Below are 24,055 nucleotides of genomic sequence, written 5' to 3'. Positions count from 1 at the left end.
TTGATTCCCATCGACGACCCGACTGAGCTATCGACCCACCAATCATGAGAGTTCCTTGTTCCTTCGCCCCGCCTCCTACCCATCTGCCCGCCAATACGGATGTGGGCTCCGTCCGGACTATATTTCCCAAAGGCCTCGCGGCCTGAGGCTACTTGTCGGGTCCTCCGCGTCTTGGCGGCAGTTGGCAGAGCCGGAGCTGCGAGTCCGTCCCCAGCGGTGCCTGCGTGTTTACCTGAGTGTCACGGGAGCGCTCACTGGCCCACCTCATCCTGACCCGAAACCTGCCTCGGATCAGGCGTCCGCCGAAGTCGGCACGCCCCTTCGCGTCTGGGCCAGGACCCCGTCAGGGCTCCCGTCGCCATGGCGCCCACCATCCAAACCCAGGCCCAGCGGGAGGACGGCCACAGGTACGCCGCGCCGCTTGCCAGCACGGCTTGCTTCCCAGTCTTAGGTTTAGATGAGGCGGGGGTTGGGGCGCGGTGTTTGCCTACGACATCAGTCCTTCCCAGAGCTGCTGGTGACGGCCGCGAGCGCCGTGACGTCACGGAGCGATCTCCTTTAACTGGGGGGACGAGTCCCTTAGGGACGGTGTTGGGCTCTCCTCCCCTGTAACTGGAGACCTCCCTGAAGGAACTGAGTGCTGCTTCCTCCATCAAGCGCGTGGAGACCCCCATTCCACAATCAGTCGAGTGCGAGGCTCATTTACGGACGCATCCGAAGGCAGCCTTCTTACAAGGCAACCTTGCTCATTTTAGGAAGCGCTCTGCTACCAGCAGTCCGCCCTGCTAAGACACTCGGTGCACCCCTACCCACAAGCATTAGCTTTTGTCACCCCCTCCTTTTAAACACTTGGAGAAACCCCTTCCACCCCGTACTCCTTCCCATCTATCAATGCCTCTTCTCTTAACAGGCCCAATTCCCACCGGACTCTACCTGAGAGGTGAGCCCCATTGTGCTTTCCCAGGACTGGCCACTGGGGGCTGGGAGCAGACTTGGGGCGGCCAGGGCCAGGTTTTGAGCCCCTGTGTTCCCAGGTCTGGAGTGGTCTGCCGAGTCAAGTACTGCAATAGCCTCCCCGACATTCCGTTTGACCCCAAATTCATCACCTACCCCTTCGACCAGAACAGGTGAGACAGGTCAGGGGTGGGGAAGCAGCTTGGCAAGGGCTGCTCGCCTTGTAGTCGGCCTTCCCTCGAAGCCCAGAACAGTGCCCAGCATGCAGCAGTGGGTGCCCCAGATTGCTAATGGGGCAAGTAGTGTTCCAGCGTCCCCTTACAGAGAGCCAGCCTTCTGACTCCAACATGGGCTACTACATTCCGAGTTCCTCCCTGGAGAACTCAGCTTCTGGGAAGCAGGGATAAGGGGTAAGTCTGAAAACTAGGAAACCATTTGGATGTCTCTTCACTCAGATTCGTCCAGTACAAAGCGACTTCCTTGGAGAAACAGCACAAACATGACCTCCTGACTGAGCCAGACCTGGGGGTCACCATTGACCTTATCAACCCCGACACCTACCGCATCGACCCCAATGGTGTGTGGGGAGGCAGGGAGGGCCTACTCTAGCCAGCAGAGGCCAGGCCTGGGCCTCCATGTCCCACCCGCCTCCTTGCTCTCCCCTAGTACTCCTAGATCCAGCTGATGAGAAGCTTTTAGAAGAGGAGATTCAGGCTCCCACGAGCTCCAAGAGGTGAGGTGCTGAGTAGAGGCTAGCTTGGGCAGATCTATACGCAGGAGCGAGGGGGTTGCTGAGGTGCCTAATCATCCCATTCCAGGTCCCAGCAGCATGCAAAGGTGGTGCCGTGGATGCGGAAGACAGAATATATCTCCACCGAGTTCAACCGTTACGGCATCTCCAATGAGAAGCCCGAGGTCAAGTAGGTTGTGGTCAGTAGGGAGGGAAGGTGGACGTTTCTGTTGTGTCCCGTGGCCCCTAAGGGTTCTCCTCTTCACACCGTAGGATTGGCGTTTCTGTGAAGCAGCAGTTCACCGAGGAAGAAATATATAAAGACAGGGATAGCCAGATCACAGCTATTGAGAAGACTTTTGAGGATGCCCAGAAGTCGGTAATTGGGGAGCGGCCCCAGGGCACGCATAGGTGGGGTCAGAGTTCTTGGTGACCTCCTCCTCACTGTGTTTGCCCCCGCCAGATCTCCCAGCATTACAGCAAGCCTCGGGTGACACCAGTGGAGGTCATGCCAGTCTTCCCAGACTTTAAGGTCAGATCCAGGTTAGAAGACAAGAGGGATAGCTGGGATGACCTGTTCCAGGCTAATCCCACTGCCCTCCCTCCTCCCCTAGATGTGGATCAACCCCTGCGCTCAGGTCATCTTTGACTCGGACCCAGCCCCGAAGGACACGAGTGGTGCAGCTGCGCTGGAGATGATGTCTCAGGCCATGATCAGGTCAGTGGTCCTGCTGCTGGCCCTGGCCTAGCCTGCTCCTCACTGTCCTTCTGTCCTCACTCTTCATTGTCCCTCCTTTCCCCCAACCAGGGGCATGATGGATGAGGAAGGGAACCAGTTTGTGGCTTACTTCCTGCCCGTGGAAGAGACACTTAAGAAACGGAAGCGGGATCAAGAGGAAGAGATGGACTATGCACCAGATGATGTGTGCGTGTGTTAGGATTTGGTATGTCTCCTTTTCTCCCTCGTAGGGAAGAACTGGGGTGACCCTGTGATCCCCTCACCCTCAGGTATGACTACAAGATTGCTCGGGAGTACAACTGGAACGTGAAGAACAAGGCTAGCAAGGGCTATGAGGAAAACTACTTCTTCATCTTCCGAGAGGGTGACGGAGTATACTACAACGAGCTGGAGACCAGGTACTCTACACTCTGCTCTTAGATTACTTGGGCCTGTGCTTCAGAATCAAGACCCCAGGTCTGTGAGGTACACCTCAGCCACTCTGGCCCCCCCTAAGGTCTTCATATGCCTCTATAAGCAGCAGGAGCCTGCTTGTGTACCTGGGGCAGACTGGCTCTAACACAAGAACCCAGAAAGAAAACCTGTGACAGCGGCCACTAGCATGTTGAGTTGGGTAGATTTCCCATTACTAAGAGCACACACATGTGGGAGTAAACTCATGGAGTAATACACGAGACCAGCATATTTTAAATGAACCTCTGCAGACTCAAGTATAAAAATGTGAATTCTTCCCCGATGGCCTCTAATTTACTGTTGTTGCTGGCCTTTGGTGTAAGACTTTTGGGGGAAAGTGTGACACTGAATTTCTACTTAAAGCAGAGATCATGAACACATTCCCTTAGCCAGCAAGAAATGTGAGGGGCAGCAGTGGACAGTAGAATTGGGGTCATCTGGAGGAGCCCTTGGCATCCTCCAAGAGGCACCGTGACAACCACAAAGGATGCTACTTCATCTTTGCTTTGCTAGGGTGGGCAAACCCATAATCATAATTCCCATAACCCCATAATCATAATTCCCAAAAGGCAGAATTTAGAAATTTAGGGGGTTTATCTTAAGTGCTGCTAACCAAAGCTACACTAAAATGTGGGCGTGTGTACTAGAGGGTGGCCACTCTGTATCTTAACATTTCCCTCCCCTTCCCTATTTCCTCAGCTTTGACCTTAGTCTCCCTTATCTGTCTGTAATATGGTCTGTTCAGGGTAAGCATTAATGGGGAGAGTAAAAGTCATACCAGGTCACATCCCTCACTGGCGGGACGGGAAGGAGCAGGCACTGTACAGGGACGGGACCTTTAAACCACATCTTCCACAATCCACCCTCCTCACCTTACTACAGGGTTCGCCTGAGTAAACGCAGGGCCAAGGCTGGGGTTCAGTCTGGTACCAACGCTCTGCTTGTGGTCAAACACCGGGACATGAATGAGAAGGAGCTAGAAGCTCAGGTAACAAGCACCGCTGGTCCCAGGTGGCAGTGGGGAGGGTGGTATGGGCTGAAACCTGCAGGACACTCTTCTCCCCACCTGTTGTTGACAGGAAGCACGTAAGGCCCAGCTGGAGAACCACGAACCAGAGGAGGAGGAGGAAGAAGAGATGGAGACAGAAGAGAAAGAAGCTGGGGGCTCAGGTATTAAGGGGCAGGATGAACCCTAGAAACCCCGGAGGGTGGGAGAAACTGGGCCTCACTTCTCCCTGCTTCCTCACAGATGAGGAGAGAGAGAAGGGCAGCAGCAGTGAGAAGGAAGGCAGCGAGGACGAACACTCGGGCAGTGAGAGTGAGCGGGAGGAGGGCGACAGGGAGGAGGCCAGTGACAAGAGTGGCAGCGGCGAGGACGAGAGCAGCGAAGACGAGGCCCGGGCCGCTCGGGACAAAGAGGAGATCTTCGGCAGTGATGCGGATTCAGAGGACGATGCTGATTCTGAGGAGGAGGACAGAGGCCAGGCCCGCGGCAGCGACAACGACTCGGACAGTGGCAGTGAGGGGGGCGGCCGCCGCAGCCGCAGCCGCAGCCGCAGCGCTAGCCCCTTCCCCAGTGGCAGCGAGCACTCGGCGCCGGAGGATGGCAGTGAAGCAGCAGCTTCCGAGTCCAGCGAGGCCGACAGTGACAGTGACTGAGTCCCAGGCCTTCAGGGCTGGTGCAGACACCATGCACAGGAAGGCACTTTTTTCAGGTCATTTGTTCATTTCCCTTCCCTCTTCCACACCTCTGCTGTTAACAAAGCCAGCTTCACTCACCCACGCGGCCCTGGCTCGTTCTGTGTACAGCTCCCCATGCTACCGCCCCCAACGGCCTCAGCTCCAGGTGTAGACGCGAAGGCCCAAGGCAAGACCACAGGGTTTCCGTGACATGTAGCATAACAAAGGTCAGAATCTTTTTTTTTTGTTTTGATTTTTTTTTTTCCAAAATAAGCCCAGACCATTAAACAAGTGAAACTCCAACAAATAAGTCTTCTCCAACAGCGAGAAAAACTGTACAGTTACTCAAAGCTGATTCTGCCAGTGGGGCTGGGACTAGGATGGGCGAAGTCATGGTGGGGGCACCAGGGGCTGGAGAGGGTCAGGGAGGGTTCCTGCCCATCAGAGTGGGGCCGCCTGCGTCCTGCACACTCTGCTGTCAGGTGGGGGCCGGGGGGCAGCGCTTGCCTCCCGTGTGTGTGTGTATGTGTGTGTGTGTGCGCGCGTGCGCACGCGCGTGTGTGGTGTCCCTCATCACCTCCCAGTGCCAGGCAGAGCCAGTGCACCCTGAATGGGTAGTGAACAAGATGGGACCGGCTGGGAAAAGGTGAGGGTCCCATAAAAGGGACACCCTGCTGATTCCAAGGGAGGTGGCCCCTGTCCATCCCACTTCCCGGGGCTTGCGGGAGAAGTGGAGAAGCCCTGGGAGCTTGAGGGGAATGAGCAAAGGCACAGACATGGAGGGCCGGGGCGGGGGACTTGCATAGGTTGATGAGTGTGCAAGAGGTACATAAATAAACCTGACACCCCACCCAGCCCGGCACTGGGCGAGGAGGTGGGGACTGGGGCAGGTCCCCAGGGCTACCTCACCCCCTGGTTTCCTCCCCCTCCCTGGGCTCAGCTGAGGGAGGGCCAGACCAGGAGGACAGAGGCAAGAAGGGCAGGGGAATGGGGTGAGAGTGCGAGGAGGGTGGTGGTTTTAAAATTTTTTTTGGTTTTTTGTTTTTTCCCAACATTTTGTATCTTTAATAACATACACAATGGTTACCAGCCATATTCATAACAAAAGTTATTCATAAAATGTATCTAAAAATAACATTTTTTTTTTTCCTTTTCGGTGTGAAAAGCTTGAGAATGTCCCAGTGGGGGGGGGGGGTGGTTTGAGGGGGAAGAGGGGATTATAATAGGGGGCCCCAGCTTCCCTACACCTGAGCCCCCAAATCCCCTTCTTCCGCCTGGGCCCAGCACAACCCCTCAGCAGGAACAGGGACCAGAGGATGTATGACTCTAGGACTGAGACAAATCTCTGGGTTATGATAATAGTGTTCCACTAAGTGAGGTCATGACAGAATGGGGGAAAGTTTCAAAGAAAAGGGATGTGGGGAAAGAAACCAAAAACCAAACAATCCCCTTTCCCTATTCCTTACCCCCAAGTCTTCAGACCTGGGAGTGGAGAAAGGTGTGTGTTGGTGGGGAGGGGACGTTAAGGCAACAGACTTCCTGACCTCACTGGCTGCCCCGGCTCCCTACCTTCACCCTCTGGGCGCCAAGGCTGGGGAAGCTGGGAAGGGCTGGGGGACTGGAGGAGGGGGCTCTGCCCTCTCCTCTCGTAAAATTCAGGCTCCCCCAGCCACTTTCTTGGCTCAGAGAGAGGCCTGGGGATTCTAAAAATGAGGGGGAATGATAGAGAGAAAAACCGTTAAGAACTATATAAATATGTATCTTAAATAGGCCTAAGAAATTAATTGTAGAGAACCTCTGATAAACAGGGTGGAAGGAGGTGAGTGAGCAGAGGGCGGCTCCTGCCCTGGGCGGGGTGTGGGGGAGGAAAGGTGCGGCGAGGGGCGAGCGCGGCTCCTCTCCTCATCGGCCTTTTTCTCCTCGGCTCCTCTCCAGTAACATTCAGGAGAGCAGTTATCTACACTGTTTGTCTCCCCAAATGTCAGATGGTTCTGAGCGGGCCCAGCAAGATATGGGTCAAGCGAGTCTCAGGAGGAGGCTGCTCCCTGGGGAGGGGCAGGGGACTGTGGGCTGGAGGCAGCGGGAGTGGGGTGGGGTCAGATTGGGGGCAAGGAAGAGGAGAGGAGGGAGCAGCAGGCTGGCCGGTCCCTGCCCAGTTTATCCCAACTGCCCCCTACTGCCCGGGGCCTCAGCAGAGACCCCTTGACGGGCCTGGGAGTGAGCAAGGTGTGTGCCAATGTGAAACAAAAGTTAAAAGGGTGAGAGAGTAGAAAAATATTAGAATGTATAGCTGAGCCAGCCCACCCTCTCGCTGTCGCAGAGAAGCCCGTTGGGGGTTGGCCCCCGCCCGCCGCCCAGGGAGCCTATGGGTGCGCTGGGCTGTGGGTCCCGTCAGATGGTGGAGGTTTTGTCTGTCCCATCTGTGGTAAGAAAGGGAGGAAGGGAGGAAGATCAGGAGCTGCCGGGAGGCCTGAGAAAAGGAGCACAGGGAGCCTGTCATCCCAGTCAGGCCCTCCCTGGAGTCCGGCCTCCCCTGGGGAACCCTCAGGATGACTCTGAGTTGCTCAGTTCAGAGATGGAGACGCTGCTGGGTCAGGGAAAGAGGAAATGCTCACCACCCAAGGCGTGTTCTGTCATGCTCAGACACAGAGACTCCAGAGTGGGATTGATCTCCAGGTCAGGCCCAGGGACCGGGCAGTCTGGGTGAGAGAGAACAGAGGTGGTAAGGACTGGACTGGGGTAGAGAGTAGGGCCAGGAAGACAGAAGGCCAGATGTGCGGGCACGGAAGCAGCTGAGGCAGATGAGAGGGGGCAGAGGGGAAGAGAGAGCAGGCGAGAGAGGCTCACAGGGCGACGGAAGGCCTAAGGGCTGCGGTGGACAGAGGCAGATGGGTGCACACAGGCGCAGGCGGGGGCAAGGAGGACAAGCACAGAGGTCTGGCAGGGAAGGAGGGAAAGCCTGCCCTGCTGGCAGAGGAAGGGATGTGAAGCCGCGGGGGCTATATGCAGGCTGCGACTATTCTGGACAGGCACTGCACGTTGCCTTGGGCACAGTCTGAGCATCTGGCCTGGGCATGGGCAGCCCTGTGCTCCCTTGACTGATGGTCTGCTCTGTGCTTGGTGCAGAAGCTTAATTAGTGACCTCCCCAGCCCCACTGGACTCACCCCGCCGGGCAGGATGCAATCTGGGCAGGCCCAGCCAGCAGGGCAAATCAGGACACCAGCCCTGCGGCTTGTCCTCAAACCGCCTCTCAAAGGGCTTCCTGATCTGGCGCCTGCAAACGGGCCATCTGCCTGAGCAGACCTGATCCCACCCAGACCTCTCTTTGACCCCACACTGCCCTCGGGAGGAAGCCTTGAGGCTGTCATCTCCCACCTCCAGTCTCACCTCTCCTCACATGCCTTCTGAAGGCTGGGTTGAGGCCATTATCAGACCACCGCTCTCTACTAACAAAAACTTTATTCTGATCTTGGCTAAATGTCTTCTTTGAGTTTCAGTCTTGTGGCAGAAAAGATGGGAAAAGGATCAGTGCCCTCGCGCGTGCAAGCCGAGAAGGCCCCCGCACGAGCAAGCTGTGTGAGCAGTGCCTTGCCTTCAGTGCGGTGGCCGCCGGTTACGCCAGGCGCCTGCAGCTCTCCCACCCAGTCCAACAGCACTGACAAGCCACCTACCCCATGCAAAGCCCCACGCCTGGAAGGAAGACACTGGCCTTTGAGACAGAGATGACAACATAGTCTCATCAACTAAGGGCTGGCAGTTTATGTCCTGAAGAGCACAGGGTCACCTGCAACCTAAGCTCTCTCCAAGGCAGCCCATTCCAGGCCAGTCCGATCTGCTTCTGTGGCCACAGTGCCCAGAAGTGGGCCTGCACAGGGCAGAGGGTGAACTCATTGGGCAAGGCAGGGTGGTGCTTCTGTAACTCCCTTTCGTCCACTCTGCCCTCACTTTGATCTCCCACTAGGCTGGCCTGTGAACAGAGGGAAAACAGCCTCCAGCTGCCAACACCCTTGGGTGTAGAGACTGATCCAAGGGTTGAAATGTAATGAATGGTCCCAGGAGATCATCTGGCTCGTGGAGAAGGCAGGGCCCCCACCACAGTAACTTTACTACTTTGACTCAACCCCTTTCAAAAGGAGTATTCCACACGAACACTCAGATGACAGGGAGGGACAGTGTGGAGGGCAGAGTTAAGAGGAGAAAAGGTTGCATACGTGTGTTAGACAGAGCTAGCTGGTGGCACAGGCACCACCCGAGAGACAAGGGGAAGGGGGCATGGGAAGAGTACAAGCAACCGCTCGAGGCAGAGGGGAGCAGAGTGGTGGGAGGTGCTGGGGAAGGGTTGTGGGGAAGACAAAGGCTGGCTAAGGGTGTTATCAAGGCTGAGTCCCGGGAATGGCACCTTACCTGGAGGGAACATGAGAATGGCCTGGGGTGATGAGTGGACCGGGAGCGAGTGGGTGCGCTGAACAGAGCTGCGACTCTGGCTGGGCATGCTGTTGCTGCCTCCAGGATTGGCAAACCACAGGTTCTGCATTGGGCCAGGGAAGAGAGAAAGTGGTGGTGAGCAGGGAAGTGGCCCAGGCCAAGGGTGGCGGGCCCGTTCCCGTCTCAGCCCTGCCCAGATACAAAAGTACAGGCATATGTCCCAAGCACCCCAACCCCAAAAGTGTCAGGTCCTCTGCTTCCAGCTGGCTCACCTGTCGGCCCTGGCCCCCAAGGCTGGAGCTGGTGAGGGCATGTCGGGGGGAGATGCCCCCAATGCCCGAGGGGCTCAGAAGGCCCATCCTGCTGGGCGGGAGGGCCCGGGGAGGCATTGGGAACTGCCGCTGGGTCCGCCGGGCCACCCCCATTCCCACAGAGCCAGCTATGGGGAGTGAGTTGGAGCCGAATGCCCAGCTGTGAGAGAGCAGAAAGCTGGGTGTCAGTTTAGGGTAATGGGTCCTTCTGTCCACACCTCCCACCCCCACAGTCTCAAAAGGCAGGACCGAACACAGACCGCGGATTCCCTATCCAGGTCCCTGCATCTCACTGGTCCCTGCCCGGAGGGAGAGCGGGGGTGCACAAAGCTTTCCCTGCATTCACTGAAAGTAGCTTTTTCCTGCCTTCAGTTCTCAAGTGTGGTATTTCTGTTGTTCACTTGGGATGAGAAGGGGCTTCGGAGACCTCTGCACACAGGTGAGAACAAGGGTCAGGCAAGGGGCCTGTTCCCAGGAGCGTGCTGCTTTCTGCCGGCTCAGCACCACATTCTAAGTAACAGCACCTAATTTTCTTCTTAGAAGCCTAGGTCACCGCACAGTCACTCCCTGGCAGATGGACTCCTGGCCCAGAGCGCCATCAGCCCTCTCAACACTGTCTATGAACAAGGCCCGGGGATGAGGAGGCCCATGTCTGGCCCCCGCCTACCCTTTCTGCTGCCGGTAGTTCTGCATCTCTAGTGCGGCTTTGCGAGGGAAGGTTCGGAGGAGCTTTAGCACTTGCTGTTTCCAGGACAGCAGCCGTTTCTTCTGTGTCTCCGTGAAAGCCTAGAGTTAGGGAGATGAAGCGAGGGGGGTGGTGCTTCTTTTGGACCTGTCTTTCTCTCACTCAAACATTTACTGCCTGCCTGCTCTGTGCTAGGTGAGGCTGGGGCGTAGAGGTGATCTGCACATACGAAACTCAGAGCTTAGCTGGGGAGAAGCCAGATGGGACCCGACTGGGGGAAAAGCACAGGCCCTAGTCTACTGAGGCTTGGAGAAGGCTGGGGTGCACACTGCCTGCTGAGGGTTGGGAGGGGCTCCTGCTGGTGAGGAAGGAACTGCTCTGAAGAGAAGCAATGGAATGGGCAGGGCATTCGCAGAAGCCAGCATGTGCTGCGGAGGCAGGCACATGAGGAATGGTGGTCCTGAGGACGGAGCAGCTTCCACTTCCTCAGAGCCCCAGAGAAGGCCTCACCTCATGAGTCAGGCACTTTTCGATGAGCTGGAGGTAACTGGTGATGTTCTCCTCGTCTGGTCGGGACACCAGCAGCTGGGTGCACACTGGAGGACACCGGAAAGGCAGGGAGTTAGTCCCCAGCATGCCTTCTGCCATGCTCCAGTTTCCCTGGCACATAAGGAGGGTCAGGAAATTCCATGCGGGTGAGCATCAACTACAAGGCAGGCATCGGATCTGGCTCAGGACATCAAAGTGTTATACAGCACCCAGCACAGTGCCTGGCACAATCTCTTCAATGTAGGCATCTTTACTCCAAGAATCTGAGAGACATGCTGAGGGTCATGCCAAGCATCACAGAGCTAAAAGAAACTATATTCACATGAAAAGACAGCAAGGCCATGCTGCTTGGAGACAGGTGGGACCCACTAAGAGCTTCACCATACCCAGCCCACGGGCTTCAAGTTCCTGCTGAGGACCACTGGATCCCCCGTACCTGTTCATCACTTACTGCATGCAGTGGCCCCTGACAGTCTGCTCAGGTCAGAGGGTAAAGGCTGTCTCCCATGTGAGGGCAGGGACCTTGCCACCCACCCAATCACCTAGCCACTCTGCAGATTCTAGTCCCTGCGGAACTTCAAAAAGCCCAGTTCCCAGCATTTAACTCAGCTCTGCTCCCTAATACCTAGGTTCACTGGCTTACTGTTCCAGAACTTTCTGCCCCGCGCTGGGCCTCACCTTTGCCCATCACCCGTGTAAACTGGCTGGGAATGTCTCCGTCCGCGACGGGAGCCGGGGCTGGCTCACTACCATCAGTGGGAGCCGGAGCTGGTGGAGGGGGGTAGCTCTCTGCAGCTGGAGGGTCCTTGGCCTCAGTGCCCTTGTCTGTGCTGGGATGAGCCAGGGGAGGCTCAGCACCTGGCAGCGATGGGTCCCCACAGCTCCCATCCTTGGCAGTAGAGGCGGCAGCAGCAGCGGCGGCCACTGTGGCCTGGAGGACGCTGTAGGCCTTGATGGGGGTGATGATTATCTGCTGCAGCTCCTGCAGGGCGTTCCGCAGATTCCCGCCTTCCAGCACATCCTGGGTGGGGAGAGCGGGGTAGGGGCCACACGTCCACCTGCACAGCTATGAAGACTGACTATACTAGCAGGGCCAGACAGGGCTTGAGGAAGGCTGCTGGGACCCTGGGTTCCAGCTAAACAGGAAGGCAGATAAGGGTAAGGCAAGCCCATTATGGCATGCGCGCCATGTGCCCTATGCACACTTCTTCCTCCCCTTCAAGGCAGAGCTGCAGAGCTCAGGAGGTGGGAAGCTGATGCTGAAAGCAAGATTCCCCCGCAGATGGACAGGTTCAGAACCAGAGATTCACACCATGACACAGAAGACAGAGGGTGGGAGTGGGAGACCAGAGAACGAGTGTCAAGCACAGAGATCAGGCCTCCCAGGTGGCACAAGGAGTTAAGTCTCAGCACTACCAAGCTCCCCATAGCCACTGCAGCACGAGTTCCATCCCTGGCCATGGAGCTGATCCACAGGGTGCAGCAGACCTCTCCTGTCTCTCTGCTGCTCCCCTCAACAAGTGTTTCTGCCTGTTCTGTTCCCCACTCTGTCTCTGGTGAATCCTCTTATCCCCGGCATCTCTGGCCGGCAGACCTCTCCTGTCTTGCCCGCTGCTCCCCTCAACAGTGTACTTTGTCAGTCTGCCTGTCCTGCTCCCCACTCTGCCTCTGGTGAATCCTCTCACCACCCTCGCACCTCTGGCCTGTACCCAGTTCTGTATGCATAAATAAATCTTTAAAAAAAAATTTAGAAAAAAGGAGTCAGACATAGAAGAACAAGTGGGTAAGAAAGAGTCCAATGGGAAGAAACACCATGCACACAGAGACACGCCCGCTTTATCAGAAAGATCAGTAAGAGACGGAAACATAAAAGGCGAAAGAAGTGATCAAGCCAAGAGAAGTCTGGACAGACCAGAGCAGACGGGTGGGAGTCTCATAGCTACAGGCCAGTGAGCCCTGCAACCTGACCTGCACTGGAAGCCTGTCTCCGCAGGCCTGGGGAAGCCACCTGGGCTGCAAGGCTGATCCAGAGCCTTCAGACCAGTGGTACTGAGTAGCCAGTTGGCCCTGGACATGGAGATGCCAGCTCCTCACCTTCTCCAGGGACTTCAGGACGCTCTGTCTCTCGCGCAGCTTCTGGATGCTCAGGGCTATCTTGTGGCGGGCACCTTTAGTAACATTCTGTGGCAGAAAGGGAAGGAAGCTACTAATGGAAGGCTGATGTACTTGGAGGTACCCCAACGAGGCCCGAAGAAACAGAGGTGGCTTGGGCTACAAGGTGACTATCAAAATGATGCTACTTCCAATACCCCTGACAGCCCCCTTGGCTTTACCTGAGACTCCAGGTGCTGCTCAGTCAGTGTCATCATCTCTTCATAGCTCATCTGTGAGAAGAGGGCTGCATACTTGTGTAAGCGGAGGCTCTTGAGCCACGTGGGGACATCTGTGGACAATGAGAGAGAAAGTGAATTCAAGAATCTGGCCCCGGTGATGAGCAGAGGGGTTCTGGGGGAGGGACCAGGCATAACCGCAGTCTAAAAAGCTGCAGAGAACTGGGAGGGGAAAGCCAAGAGTCCATGCTACTTCTATCCAGCCAGACCCTTTCAGGTGGCCTTCCCCGATCAGGACACCTGACCCGGGTGGGCAGCTTGGCTGTGTGCACATGAGGACCACCTCAATGATCTCTCTCAAGTCTTCCAGGAACCTCTGCTCCATCAGCTACCACTGTGTTCTGGCTTCCTCATCACAGAGGCCCTCCGTGGGGCCCCTGCCATAAAACTGGGCCTGACAATGGGGTCTCTCTGGCCAGACTTGAGTCTTAAGAGTAAGGTGTATGTTTGCTTCTCCTCACACCCACCCGTCTCTGGGGAGGAGGGGGAGGGGGCAGCTACCAGCTCCCGTCTGTCCTCTTACGTTCTGCAGAAGCCTCTCTCCAGCGCTGCCCACTGCCCCCCCCCCCCTCCCCGTACCTTTCATGCCACTGCCGTCCTCCTGGAAAGTGTTTCGGCTGGAGCCCTGCTCCTCCGTCTGCTCACTGCCAGAGGAGGCCACGCTACTCTGGGGCGAGAGGGGTGCGTGGTCGGGCATGGTGAAAGCAGCCCTGGCCCCAAGCTCCTCTGGACTCGGCCATTCACCAGGGGCCTGGGGGCTCGTGGGGATAAGCGACATGGAGCGCTTCAGCGGGCTGGGGTGGATTTGGCAGGGGAGACCTGGCCAGAGGGGAAGAGAGGCAAGAGGTCAGGCTTGGGGACGTGACCACAGGAGACAATGACCCCACTCTGCTCCAACAAGAAGGGTCCCTGGTGTCTTTGAGAACTACCTACTAGATATTCCTTGTTCTTTAACCACCTCTATCAAATCCACCAGCAAACTGTCAGTCACTCCTCTGAACTGCTCTGCCAGCAACCCAGTCCAGCACTGGGGTCTCTCACTGAAATTACTGATAATGGTTGTTGGCCTTCATTCTACAGTTCATTCACCTCACAGAAGTTACACTTGTCTTTCAAAAACTTGGCTATACTACCAAGTCGTAAGCCACGGTTTAAATCCCAGCGGTGGCTTCCCTTCATGCTGAGAATAAATCAAGCCCTTCCACATCCTTACAAGGCTCTGAAGGACTCGGGCTCTGTTCCTCTCTCCCCTATCATCTGACAACTCACTGTTCAGCTCAAGACTTTCTAGCCTTTGCTTGTCCCCCTCCCCCCGCCTTGCAATTTATCCCTGGAACACCCCAGCCTCTTCCCAATTTATACCTGCTGCTGCTGCTTGTGCTCCTAAGCCTAACAGTTGGCTTCCTCTGGTCTAAACTCCAGTGTCACCTCTTTGGAGGCCTCCCCTGAACCTGTGGCACCCCACCCCCACCCCAGTCCTGTCCACTGCAGCCTATCAGGCTACATTATCTCACAGTATCTATCACAAGGTGAAATGATCTTGCTTAGTTTCTTTTCATTTGTTTATTAATTTTATGTCCCCACTACACCAGAAGGTCTGTATAGCAGACACCAAACACTGCCCTATCCTCACAAGTCAGACTGGGCCCAGCCCAGGGGAGCTGCTTCATTAGTTCTTATAAAGTCAACAAATGAAACACATATAAGCTGCTTCTTCAACACCCGTCGCTGGACCTCACCACCTCCCAAAGATTTTTCCTGTACTGAGCCCTCTTCCACAGGATGTTTCATGCGCTCCGTCCATCCTACACCTGAAGAGGGATCCAGCTTGATTTCAACCATGATCCAGACTGATAGGGTCCCACAGCTCCCAGACCTTTAAACACACTCTCCCACCTTTACCTTCCAGACATGTCCTTCCTGTTCCCTTCCTGTTCCCAGGGCTTCCCCAGACATCTCTGCAGTCCCAGAACTGGGCACAGGGTATGCTACACAGGAGCCCCTAAAGCTTCATCACGGTCAAAAAGAGGGCAGCTACAGTCGCGGGGGTCAAGGGGGTCTCTTGAGCTTCACAAAGGGAATCTAGGGTACCCAAGTCAAAGAAAAAGTAAAGAAAACAAAGCCAAAACGTCTCACAATAGGTAGGTGAGAACATCAAAGCTGGGGGAACAAAAGCCCTTTGCCTCAGTTCCCACAGGGTGCAGAGAGAGAAGCCCAGCCTTGTTCTCACGGAAAGGCTGGCATTCCTGCCAGCGGTCCCCGGACGCCCATACAGAAGGATGACCAGCATCTTCTGTCGATGACAGTACCTGTGCTCCGGGCTAGCAGTCACCTGAGGGAGCGAGTGGTGCATTAACTCACCCCCTAAAATCAGTTTCCACCCCGTCCAGGATCTTTGGGGTCCTCTATTTAGGGTTCCTTCCAAAGCTCTGGATTCCCCAAGGAAGAAGGCACACTCTGGGCCCTAGGGGGCCCTCATGTGCCTCTGGCCCCTGTTTTCCAGTCAATAAGGGTGCAGATGAGGCTGAGGGGGCAGGAAATCACCCTGATTAGAACGACTGCAGTTCCTGAGGAGCCCTGCTTGGCCCGAGCTGGGGCGGAGGCTAGCCAAGCGCGAGAACTGTGAAAACAGGAATGCAGGCTGGAGGTCCAGGGCCTCACTCTCTCCAAGAAACTCTGGTCTGTCCTTGGCAGCACCCCAAACCCACCCTGCCTGTCCCTACAGGCCAATCCCTGCTCCCCACTCCAAAATATTTTAATGGTTTTCTGTTTCCTGCAACTGCTTGAAACTGAAAAACTTCATTCTACCCTTCAAGGCCCCCCAGAATGTGGTTTTCTAATATACCAAGATCAGGGAGTCACAACAGACCCACGTTCAAAGCTAGCTCTGCCACCCATTAAGCACCATGTGTGATGCTCCACGCGTCGCTGCGCTGCCCCTCTGCCTCCATGGCCAGGTGAGGTCTTGCCAAGACAGGCAGGCGCGTGGGAAACGCAGATATTTGCAACTGCTGCTACTCGCCAGAATCCTTCCGACCTTCCATCCCAGTCAGACCCGTTTGCACACCTCAACTTGCCACCCTCAACTTGCCAACTGTGTCTTTTGTCTGAACAACCAACTCCTCTCTTCTGCTTCAAATCTCAGCCTGGTTCTGTAAGAGCAGCCGGTCCCGTTGTGGGACTCTGAAGAAACGTAATGGCACCTTGCATGGATGACCCTTCCCCTTGATGGGGTCTGTGTATCTCTGGGAGGGCCACTTTCAGGCAGAGGCAGAGTAGCGTAGTTGCTAAAGAGCATGAGCTGTGGAGCCAGACTGCCTGGATTTAAATTCTGGCTAAACCACCTTGGGCAAGTGACTTTTCTGTGACTCAGCCAAGGAATTTATAGGTATAAAGTTCTCACAACAGCTCTTGGCAAGATCAGTGTACTTTAACTAGAATCATCACTGCTGATACCCTCTCAATCTGCACCCAGAAACGGATGCTCCGAGACTGAAAAACAAGAGCCAAGATGCCCTGAGTGCCAGACAAGCTCCCCCCAATCCTCCTTCGATTCTTGCCAGCACCTCGGAGGTGGCTGGTGAATCGGCCATCTATATTTAGCTGGAGAAGAAACAGGGTCAGAGGTCACTGATGTGTACCAGGTGACACGGAGCTGCACAACAGAGACCCAGGGTTCATCCCACCCACCGACACAAATGACATTTCACTGCCACTCTTGCCAGGCCAACTTTACCCAGTGCTTGCTGCAGGGCCCAGCTACCCTGAAGTTTAGTGTCAGAAACCTCTTGCCCTGAGTAAGGTCCTGTCACCTACCAAACCGTGGAAACACTGACTTCCCTTTCCTGTTCATTTTAACTAATATTAAAAAAACTGACTAGAAGACCAGCTCTTCCTACTTGCCGCCGCCTCCAGGGTACTTCCTAGGGAGCCCTTTCAAGCCCACTCGGGTGTCAGGACAGCTTAGTAGTCAGAGGCAAGCTCTGGCATCAGGATCCCTGGGTGTGAACCTTTGCTGTTCCCGCCACTTCCTCTCTTTGAGTACATGGCTTCCCCATTTTTGAGTCTCAGCGCCTTCACCTGCAGCATGAATTAATGATGTAGTCATGAGGATTAAATGAGATCCGATCTGAAAAGTGCTGCCCAAAGATCAGCGTCAATGCTCAATAATGCATCCGTCATCACTAGCGTCTTGCAGCATGATTTACATCTTGGAAGATCAGGCTTACAAACGGCTATCTCAGAAATAAGGCCATATATTGAGACTACATACAAAAAACCAGAGTATGACCTCTGAACCCAATGTCTTCAGAAATTGGAAAAGTATCTGACATGCCCGAGGGGAGAGGGTCAGCTGGGGCACGTGTAGAGCATGACTAATATTCAACTCCATCATAATGTTTTTTTTTAGAGCAAGGCCCTCAATTTGGCATAGTTTCAGCTAAACCTAAAAGAGCTCCTCTCGAGCCTGCCTGGTGGTGCCAGTGCTCATCTCAGTGCTAACTGCAGCCACTGCAGCACGTGTTCGATCCCCGGCCAGGGAGGTCACCCACACGGCACAGCAGACCTCTCCTATCTCATCTGCTGCTCCCCTCAGCAGTATATTTCAGTCGAAATGACTGTCTGCTTCCCACTGTCTATGGTGAATCCTCTCACCCCCCTCACCTCTGGCCTACACCCCAGTTTAGTATGCATAAATAAATAAAATAAATCTTTGTAAAAAACCCAACTCGTTATTGTTGCCACCAGGAATAGAGGCTTTAGATTTTTCAAGAGAAACTAAAATCTAGACTTTTAGGGAAACAGTAACATCTAATATCACCTCATTTACTTAAAAACACCAAAAACCAAAAATTCCTGTTGAATTTGGGCTCAATAAAATGTGTGTGGGGTCAGAAATGGCTCTAGCAATGCCAGTTCAAATGCCTCAGGAAGCTGAGGTCTAGGGAGGTTATGTGACTTGGCCAGGGCCACATTGTGGTGAAGAGAGATCCCAACCTGACCCTTTCAAGCAGGTATGGCTCCCCCAGGCTCCCCACTCCCTCACCTGTATTTGCGTTGCTCCCAATACTGTTGATAGCTTGCGGCACCGAGCTGGGTGGGTGGAAGGGCACGTGTCCATTTTCCCGGGGTGGCTTGTCCTGCCAGCCTGGCCCTGCCTCTCCAGGGCCCAGCTCTGCAGGCCCCCCCCATTCATCTGAGCCCTGGCGAGAGTGGTAGGTAGGCTCGGGCCGGGTGCGGAAGCCACTAGCCAGTCGCTCTTCCAGGTGGCTCAGCCAGAGGGCCAGTGCGTTGCGGTCCTCCAGTGTGGTGGCTGGGTGGATGAGGGCATAGGAGAGCAGCTGGCGGCTCTCCTCAATGAAGGCATTGCTCTCAATCGAGTAGGCCAGCACTTTCTGCAGCAGCCTCATGTACTCCGACTTGGCCTCTGTGTTGCCTGGCTGAAGGAGGGGCAGGTGGGACAGCAGGAGGGACACCACCTTCTCTTTGGACTCCTGCTGCCACTGGCTGACGATGGCTGCAGAGGGGACAAAAGGGAATGTCAGGGAAGCCAGCAGGGCTGCCGTTGGCTTGCTCCCTCAGCTCCAGTCTCCTCTCCCATCTCCTCCTTTTGTGATCTCTGGCCTTGTTTCTCACATAAGGTAAAACTCACTCAACCCTGCCACCCATCATTTTTCCTGATTCCCATTGTGAAAAACCCACTGTGGTTCCCAATCACCCTCGCTATTCTGAAATCAGGCTCCTATTGCTACATTCAGGCCTCCACATCTTGCTGTATCCCCATTTTTAAAAAAAGATTTATTTATTTATGCATACAGAACTGGGGTACAGGCAGGGATGGTGGGCAGATTCACCAGAGAGAGGAGAGAGCAGAACAGTCAGATTGAGGAAGTACACTGCTGAGGAGAGCAGCGGGCAGGTCAGGAGGGGTCTGCTGCGCCATGTGGGTCAGCTCCCTGGCTGGGGATCGAACTTGCACTGACGCGCCTGCAGCTCGCTTGCAGTGCTGTGCTTTAGCCCGCTGTGCCACCAGGGAAGGCCTGTATCTACACTTTTAATTTTCTTGCCTTCTACCTCCTTTCCCCAGACTACCAAACCCGCCTTCTTACTGACGAAAGGACACTGGGCTTTAGTGGTAAAATCTTGGTCTCTAACATCAGGTGATATGGGCTCCCAACCTACTAACTGGACCCTGGGGAAATCATCTTGAAACTCACCTGAAAAATTCTGGAGATAATTATAGTACCCAATTCACAGTGTTGCTCTGAAAACCAACAAGCTAATAAAGAATAGCAAGTTGCTACTGAACATTTGATAAATGCTTGCTGTTGTAGTTCATCTGGTCTCTATTTCGAGACTCTCCCCTCTAACCCGTCCCACATCCCCAAATGGATACACCTTCCCACAGCCCCCCAACAGGTCATATTCCTGAATAGGAGCTTACAATGGAAACTAGCACCATCAGACTCAAGTTCAGCATCACCTTCATTTCCCAGGTACTCCCCACTTCCTATTTCTGCAGATAAAGGCTGAGCTCAAGACATCCCCATCTTCTCTGGGAGCTTTAAGTTTCCAAATCTAAGTTTGTAGCCTGCAAGTCTCCTGACTCGGTCTTGTGAATCGCACAAGCCTGCCCTCCTCCGGGAAGCCTCCCATGCTTCCTCCATGGACTGAGTGATCAGTGAGGAGATCTCCTTTCCATCTCACAGTCTAAAGGCCTGAGTGTGTCTGTGGAGATTAGCCACGTTTACCAGAAGGGAATTCTCCAAGAATAAGAGCCTTGGCTGGCCACATAAAGCCGGCTCTGTGAAGGAATCACTCAGGCCTATCATCTTGGAACATCCTACTGCCACTTCTACGACCAGCTGAATGGAGGGCAGGAGGGGATAATGCTGACAAGGCAATGGAAGAAGACAAACAGCACACTAAGAAGAGAGACAATTTATCAAGGGCTGGGCCAAATCTGCCCTCACTCTTGGCTCCGAGTTCACACCTGTAGCCAAGACAGTGGTTTGCAAACACCTAGCAGGAGAAATGCACTATGGGGCTATTAGTGGGGCAAAGGAGCTGACCACCTGGATAGGTGGCTGATGTCCCTCCTGTCCCATTTACTGACGTGATTCAGGGCAAAGGTGATCATCTCACTGGGTTCTACTTTCTCTATCTGTAAAGTGAGGCTCGCCACCTTTCCTCCTAGTATGGCTGCTATGAATTGAGACACCAGTACAAAGTGGAGCACTAAGTAAATATAAATGCTACCTCCAGCATCAGTTATTGTATCTTACTGTGGGCTCCTTCCTTTCAAATATCCAGAGATTCTATTTTTAAAGATTTATTTATGCATATAGGAAGTGGGGTACAGGCCAGAGGTGCCAGGGGTGACCAGAGACAGAATGGGGAGAACAGACAGACCCACTGAAATACAGCCTGAGGGGAGCAGCGGGTGACAGGAAAGGTCTGCTGTGCCATCCCACAGAGATTCTAAACACACAAGCCATCTTCCCTAGACACACGCTGAAAATGGGCAGCTCTGTAAGGAATGTCTCAGAATCCCAGGCATCTGGGACACTCTACAATGATGACATCTCAGTCCAGCTTCCTAAGGGCTTAAGATTCTAAAGACTTCTTAGTCCTCTCTGTCCTCACTATAGGCCAGATATCTGGCAACTTGAACCTAAAATAAAAGTGATGTAGCACGCCTTTCATACATTTCTCTTAATGACCCTAGTGGAGTTCTACAGCCAGGGAATCCACATAAAATTCTAATGCTGCTTCAATTTGTAGCTCTAAGAAAATGCATCACAGAAAACTCTCACCTCCTGGTAATGCTACAGCACATTTTCTTAGCCTAGGCCTCTCTGCTTCAAGCTTCCATTTATTCACAGTGAGCAATGTATGATGCCCACAGAAATGCCAAAACAACTACTAGTAATACTACTAATAATAAACATTATTAACAATGATGAAAACAGATAGTGTTTATTGAGCATTTGCTATGTATATGTTTTTTAGCACTATGCTAAAAAACAAGGTCGTTTTCCTTTTTAAAGATTTATCTACTTATGCACATAAGAACTGGGGTGTAGGTCAGAGGTGTGGGAGGTGAGAGGACTCACCAGAGACAGTGCGGAGCAGAATGGGTCATGTGGGTCAGCATGCTGGCTGGGGATTGAACCAGTGCCGAAGTGGCTGGTGAAACCTTGACACCACTGTCTTTAACCCATGTGCCACCCAGGAGGCACCAAGATGGTTTTTTATCCTCACCTCAACCTTGTTTAAGCATCCCCATCTTGTAAATGAGGAAAAACATTCTGGGAAGGTAAAGTCACTCTGCAGTGTGACAGCTGAGATGTAAGCCCAGGTCTACCCACCTTTCCCCACAGCCCTCTACAATCTCTCCGACGCCACCAAGCCTCTTCTTTCCCCATCCCTGGCTCCCCAGGTCCCCTGCAGAGCTGCCACTGGAGACTAGGAACATCATCCCTCCATCTGACTTCTCTTGACCCAGCTTCCCATTACCAAGAAGCAGTTTCTTTGTCACATCCATGTCCAAGGTTCATCCCAAGGTGGATCAGGCCTTCTTGGATTCAGGGAGCCTTTCCCTTTCCCTTCTATCTCAATCTGATCCCAGATCACATGGAAGGAACTCCCTGCCACCCCATGTCCCTGGCTTGGTCCCAGAGTGTTCAGTTTGTTACGAGAAGAAAGAACTACAATGACTAAGATTAGGGACAGAAAGTCAAGGCCTCGCATCCCAGCTGTGTCATGGAGCTGTCTGGGCAGCATGCTTCCCCCTCTCCAAGAGGGGTGACAGGGTTGCTCGGAAGACTAACGGAGACAATGCACGTGCGGCCCCGGAGTCTAACCAGAGAGCGCGTGCGTTATGTGACTCAGGACTGGTATTCTTCTCCCTTCTCCTGCAGTTCGCCTATCCCTTCAGCCCTATCCTGATGTTCTCAACTGCTGTTGTTTAGGCCTCGAAGGGTAGCCAGAAGCATCGGGACAGAGAGCAGCCTTGTCTAACCCCTCCCCCACTTCAGAACACTGCCAAGACCCCAGGGCCGAGGGACACGGCTTCTCCTCTGGTATTGCCAGGGGATGTGACAGAATAGCCCCAAGGGTTGGGCTCAATGACAGACCTTGTTCTGTTGTGGAAAAAGGGGAGAGTGGTTTTGAACAAACGGAGGCTGACCCTGGGGAAACGTGTGCTCACGAGTCAGGCAGTGGGGTGGGGAGGGTGGGCCCCCATGACTGGGAAGCATCAGTGAGCACTGGAACTGGTCCAAGGAATTTGAGCAGCCTCAGGCCCCTTGGGGTGAGCCCAGCTGGGGCTACAGATGACGGGTGGGGATGGAACTTCTAGTTTCCTGCCCAGATCAGAGAAGTCTGGCACAGAGCTGAGGCACAGCAGAGGCCCAATGAATACCTGCACAATTGAACCCAGATGGTCCCCTGGAAGACAGCAGTGTCTACGTGTGTATAACATCCCGTTTCCTGGATCCCTGGACCTCAGGCCACCCTGTCCCATATCCTAGCAGAGTATATGGAGTAAAAACACAAATTCAACTGGCAAATTTGCCTGGATCAGAGACCCAGTTCTGTCTCTGTGACCCAGGTTCACACAGCTGTGGGCCAGGCCTTTACGCTCTCTCCCTGGCCTCCTTTTCTGTACAATAAAAGCTCTTACACACAGGGCTGTGGTAAGATTCAGTGAGACAACAGTGCAAAGCACCTGGCTCCATACAGTCTGACTGACTGTAGCTGCTCCTGGCTGAAGAGATAGAGCCAACCCTGTAACTCATGTGGGAGAGCGCATCTGGGCCTCCCCCTTAAGATTCCCGACAGGGGTGGGAATTTCACAGTTATTTACCAAAACCAGACTATGTCTCTGGTTCCTCTGAACTGGAGGCACAACAATTTCAGTGATGAAATTCTGGAGGTGGGCAGATGTGGGGCGAGGGGATGGGGTTTGGGGAAATGCCCTAATGCTGGTGGTGGTTTTTCACCAAGTGCAAACCTGGCCTGTCACAGCAGGGAAAGGGTGCTGTGTATGTGAGCGCCCTGCTTTGGCCAGGTGAGCAGAGCTAAGTAGGTCATGACCCTGGGTTCTGGCAAACCACAGGAGCCAAATATATCTTGGAGACTGCCATAGAGCAAACCCATTTTTACGTGTTGGGCTATTGCAACAATCGTGGCAGCCTCAGGCACCAGTCAAGGGAACTGGGGTTTGGCTCCAAACACGTCCTTCTCTGCCTCACCCCCGTTCGCATAAAATGGGGGAGGGATGGGGGCTTACATTTTTGTTTGATGAACTGTGTCAGTAGAGCTTGAAAGGGGAGGGTGGAGGCATCAGAGTTGAGCTCTGGTGACTCACTCAGCCACAGCCTCCTCCTGACCTCAGTTTCCCCACCCAGATTCAGTAAGCCAGAGAGGGAGGGGCTTAAATCTCCTGGATGCAGACTCTGACTAAGAACAGGAGGGAAGAGGTACAGGAAATATGGTCCAGGAAGCTACAGGAAAGCAGGAAAGGGGAGTTCAGTTTTCCTGGTGCCACCCACTCGTCAAGTCAGCATCAGGGTGAGAAGACCAGGACTACTGTTAGAGCTGCAAACTGGCAGGGAAGAAGTACATGGGGAAGGAAAGGGGGTGGGGGAGGGCAGGGAAGAAGTACATGGGGAAGGAAAGGGGGTGGGGGAGGGGGTCAGGAAAGGGAAACCTGGGGGCCCTCCCTGTCCAGAGACCCTTGGAGCTTCATGTTGCATTTCTGTCTCTGGATCATCTCAAACTCTGCTTCCAGGAAGCCAACAATGGAATCTTAGGCTGGATGATACCTCCCACCCCCTAGATGCTCCCCAGGTTCTGGAGAAGATGGGACAGCTCAGACCAGACTCCCCTGCCACAGTCCCCACTCCCAGGAGGTCATATGACAACACCTTTGTCACTTTTCTGGGTCCAACCAGAATCTGCATCAGTATCAAGACAAGTGATTCTCTGCTGAATGGACACAAGAGTAGGCTACTAGGGAGCTTAAAAAACACCAGTACCGGGCCCTCCCTGGTGGCGCAGCGGGTTAAAGCACAGCACTGAGAATCTAAAGCCGCTTCCGCATGAGTTCGATTCCCGCCTGCCCCGGAAGG

The 24,055-nt window shown here is 54.2% G+C and overlaps 2 protein-coding genes across 3 annotated transcripts in view; one reads left to right on the top strand and one right to left on the bottom strand.

Annotated features, from left to right (window-relative positions):
* Positions 1 to 106: 106 nt before the first annotated feature.
* On the top strand, positions 107 to 4,889 carry PAF1 (Paf1, RNA polymerase II associated factor, homolog (S. cerevisiae)). The gene is made up of 14 exons (XM_004690615.2): positions 107 to 407; positions 911 to 940; positions 1,035 to 1,127; positions 1,410 to 1,531; positions 1,621 to 1,687; positions 1,773 to 1,874; positions 1,958 to 2,063; positions 2,148 to 2,216; positions 2,299 to 2,402; positions 2,493 to 2,609; positions 2,693 to 2,821; positions 3,759 to 3,864; positions 3,956 to 4,046; positions 4,126 to 4,889. Exons 1-14 carry the CDS (start codon positions 361 to 363, stop codon positions 4,533 to 4,535), a joined length of 1,593 nt encoding a protein of 530 aa, XP_004690672.1. The 5' UTR covers positions 107 to 360; the 3' UTR covers positions 4,536 to 4,889.
* A 1,410-nt stretch (positions 4,890 to 6,299) lies between these two features.
* The window catches only part of SAMD4B (sterile alpha motif domain containing 4B), a 22,797-nt gene continuing 5,041 nt past the window's right edge, over positions 6,300 to 24,055 (bottom strand). The window contains exons 2-12 of one of the 2 annotated variants that reach the window (XM_004690614.2): positions 17,965 to 18,435; positions 13,497 to 13,736; positions 12,861 to 12,970; positions 12,622 to 12,708; positions 11,206 to 11,548; positions 10,489 to 10,574; positions 9,961 to 10,079; positions 9,255 to 9,453; positions 8,962 to 9,085; positions 7,172 to 7,255; positions 6,300 to 6,976 (exon numbers count right to left, since the gene is read on the bottom strand). In XM_004690614.2, coding sequence (XP_004690671.1) covers positions 6,948 to 6,976; positions 7,172 to 7,255; positions 8,962 to 9,085; positions 9,255 to 9,453; positions 9,961 to 10,079; positions 10,489 to 10,574; positions 11,206 to 11,548; positions 12,622 to 12,708; positions 12,861 to 12,970; positions 13,497 to 13,736; positions 17,965 to 18,435 — 1,892 coding nt within the window. In that variant the 3' untranslated portion in view covers positions 6,300 to 6,947. The remainder of the gene's footprint in view (positions 6,977 to 7,171; positions 7,256 to 8,961; positions 9,086 to 9,254; positions 9,454 to 9,960; positions 10,080 to 10,488; positions 10,575 to 11,205; positions 11,549 to 12,621; positions 12,709 to 12,860; positions 12,971 to 13,496; positions 13,737 to 17,964; positions 18,436 to 24,055) is intronic. The other variant, XM_012730623.1, reaches the window with a different exon arrangement.

Source organism: Condylura cristata, unplaced genomic scaffold (genome assembly GCF_000260355.1).
Source record: "Condylura cristata isolate star-nosed mole 26May11 unplaced genomic scaffold, ConCri1.0 scaffold00028, whole genome shotgun sequence".
Classification (NCBI taxonomy): Eukaryota; Metazoa; Chordata; class Mammalia; order Eulipotyphla; family Talpidae; genus Condylura; species Condylura cristata.
The sequence above is the reverse complement of the archived record's forward strand: the minus strand, read 5'-3'. Positions and strand labels throughout refer to the sequence as shown.

Coding starts and splice junctions, on each gene's coding strand:
- PAF1 (XM_004690615.2), top strand. CDS start 361: ATGGCGCCCACCATCCAAACCCAGGCCCAGCGGGAGGACGGCCACAG. Junction 1,688..1,772: donor GCTCCCACGAGCTCCAAGAG/GTGAGGTGCTGA, acceptor ATCCCATTCCAG/GTCCCAGCAGCATGCAAAGG. Junction 2,822..3,758: donor TACAACGAGCTGGAGACCAG/GTACTCTACACT, acceptor ACCTTACTACAG/GGTTCGCCTGAGTAAACGCA.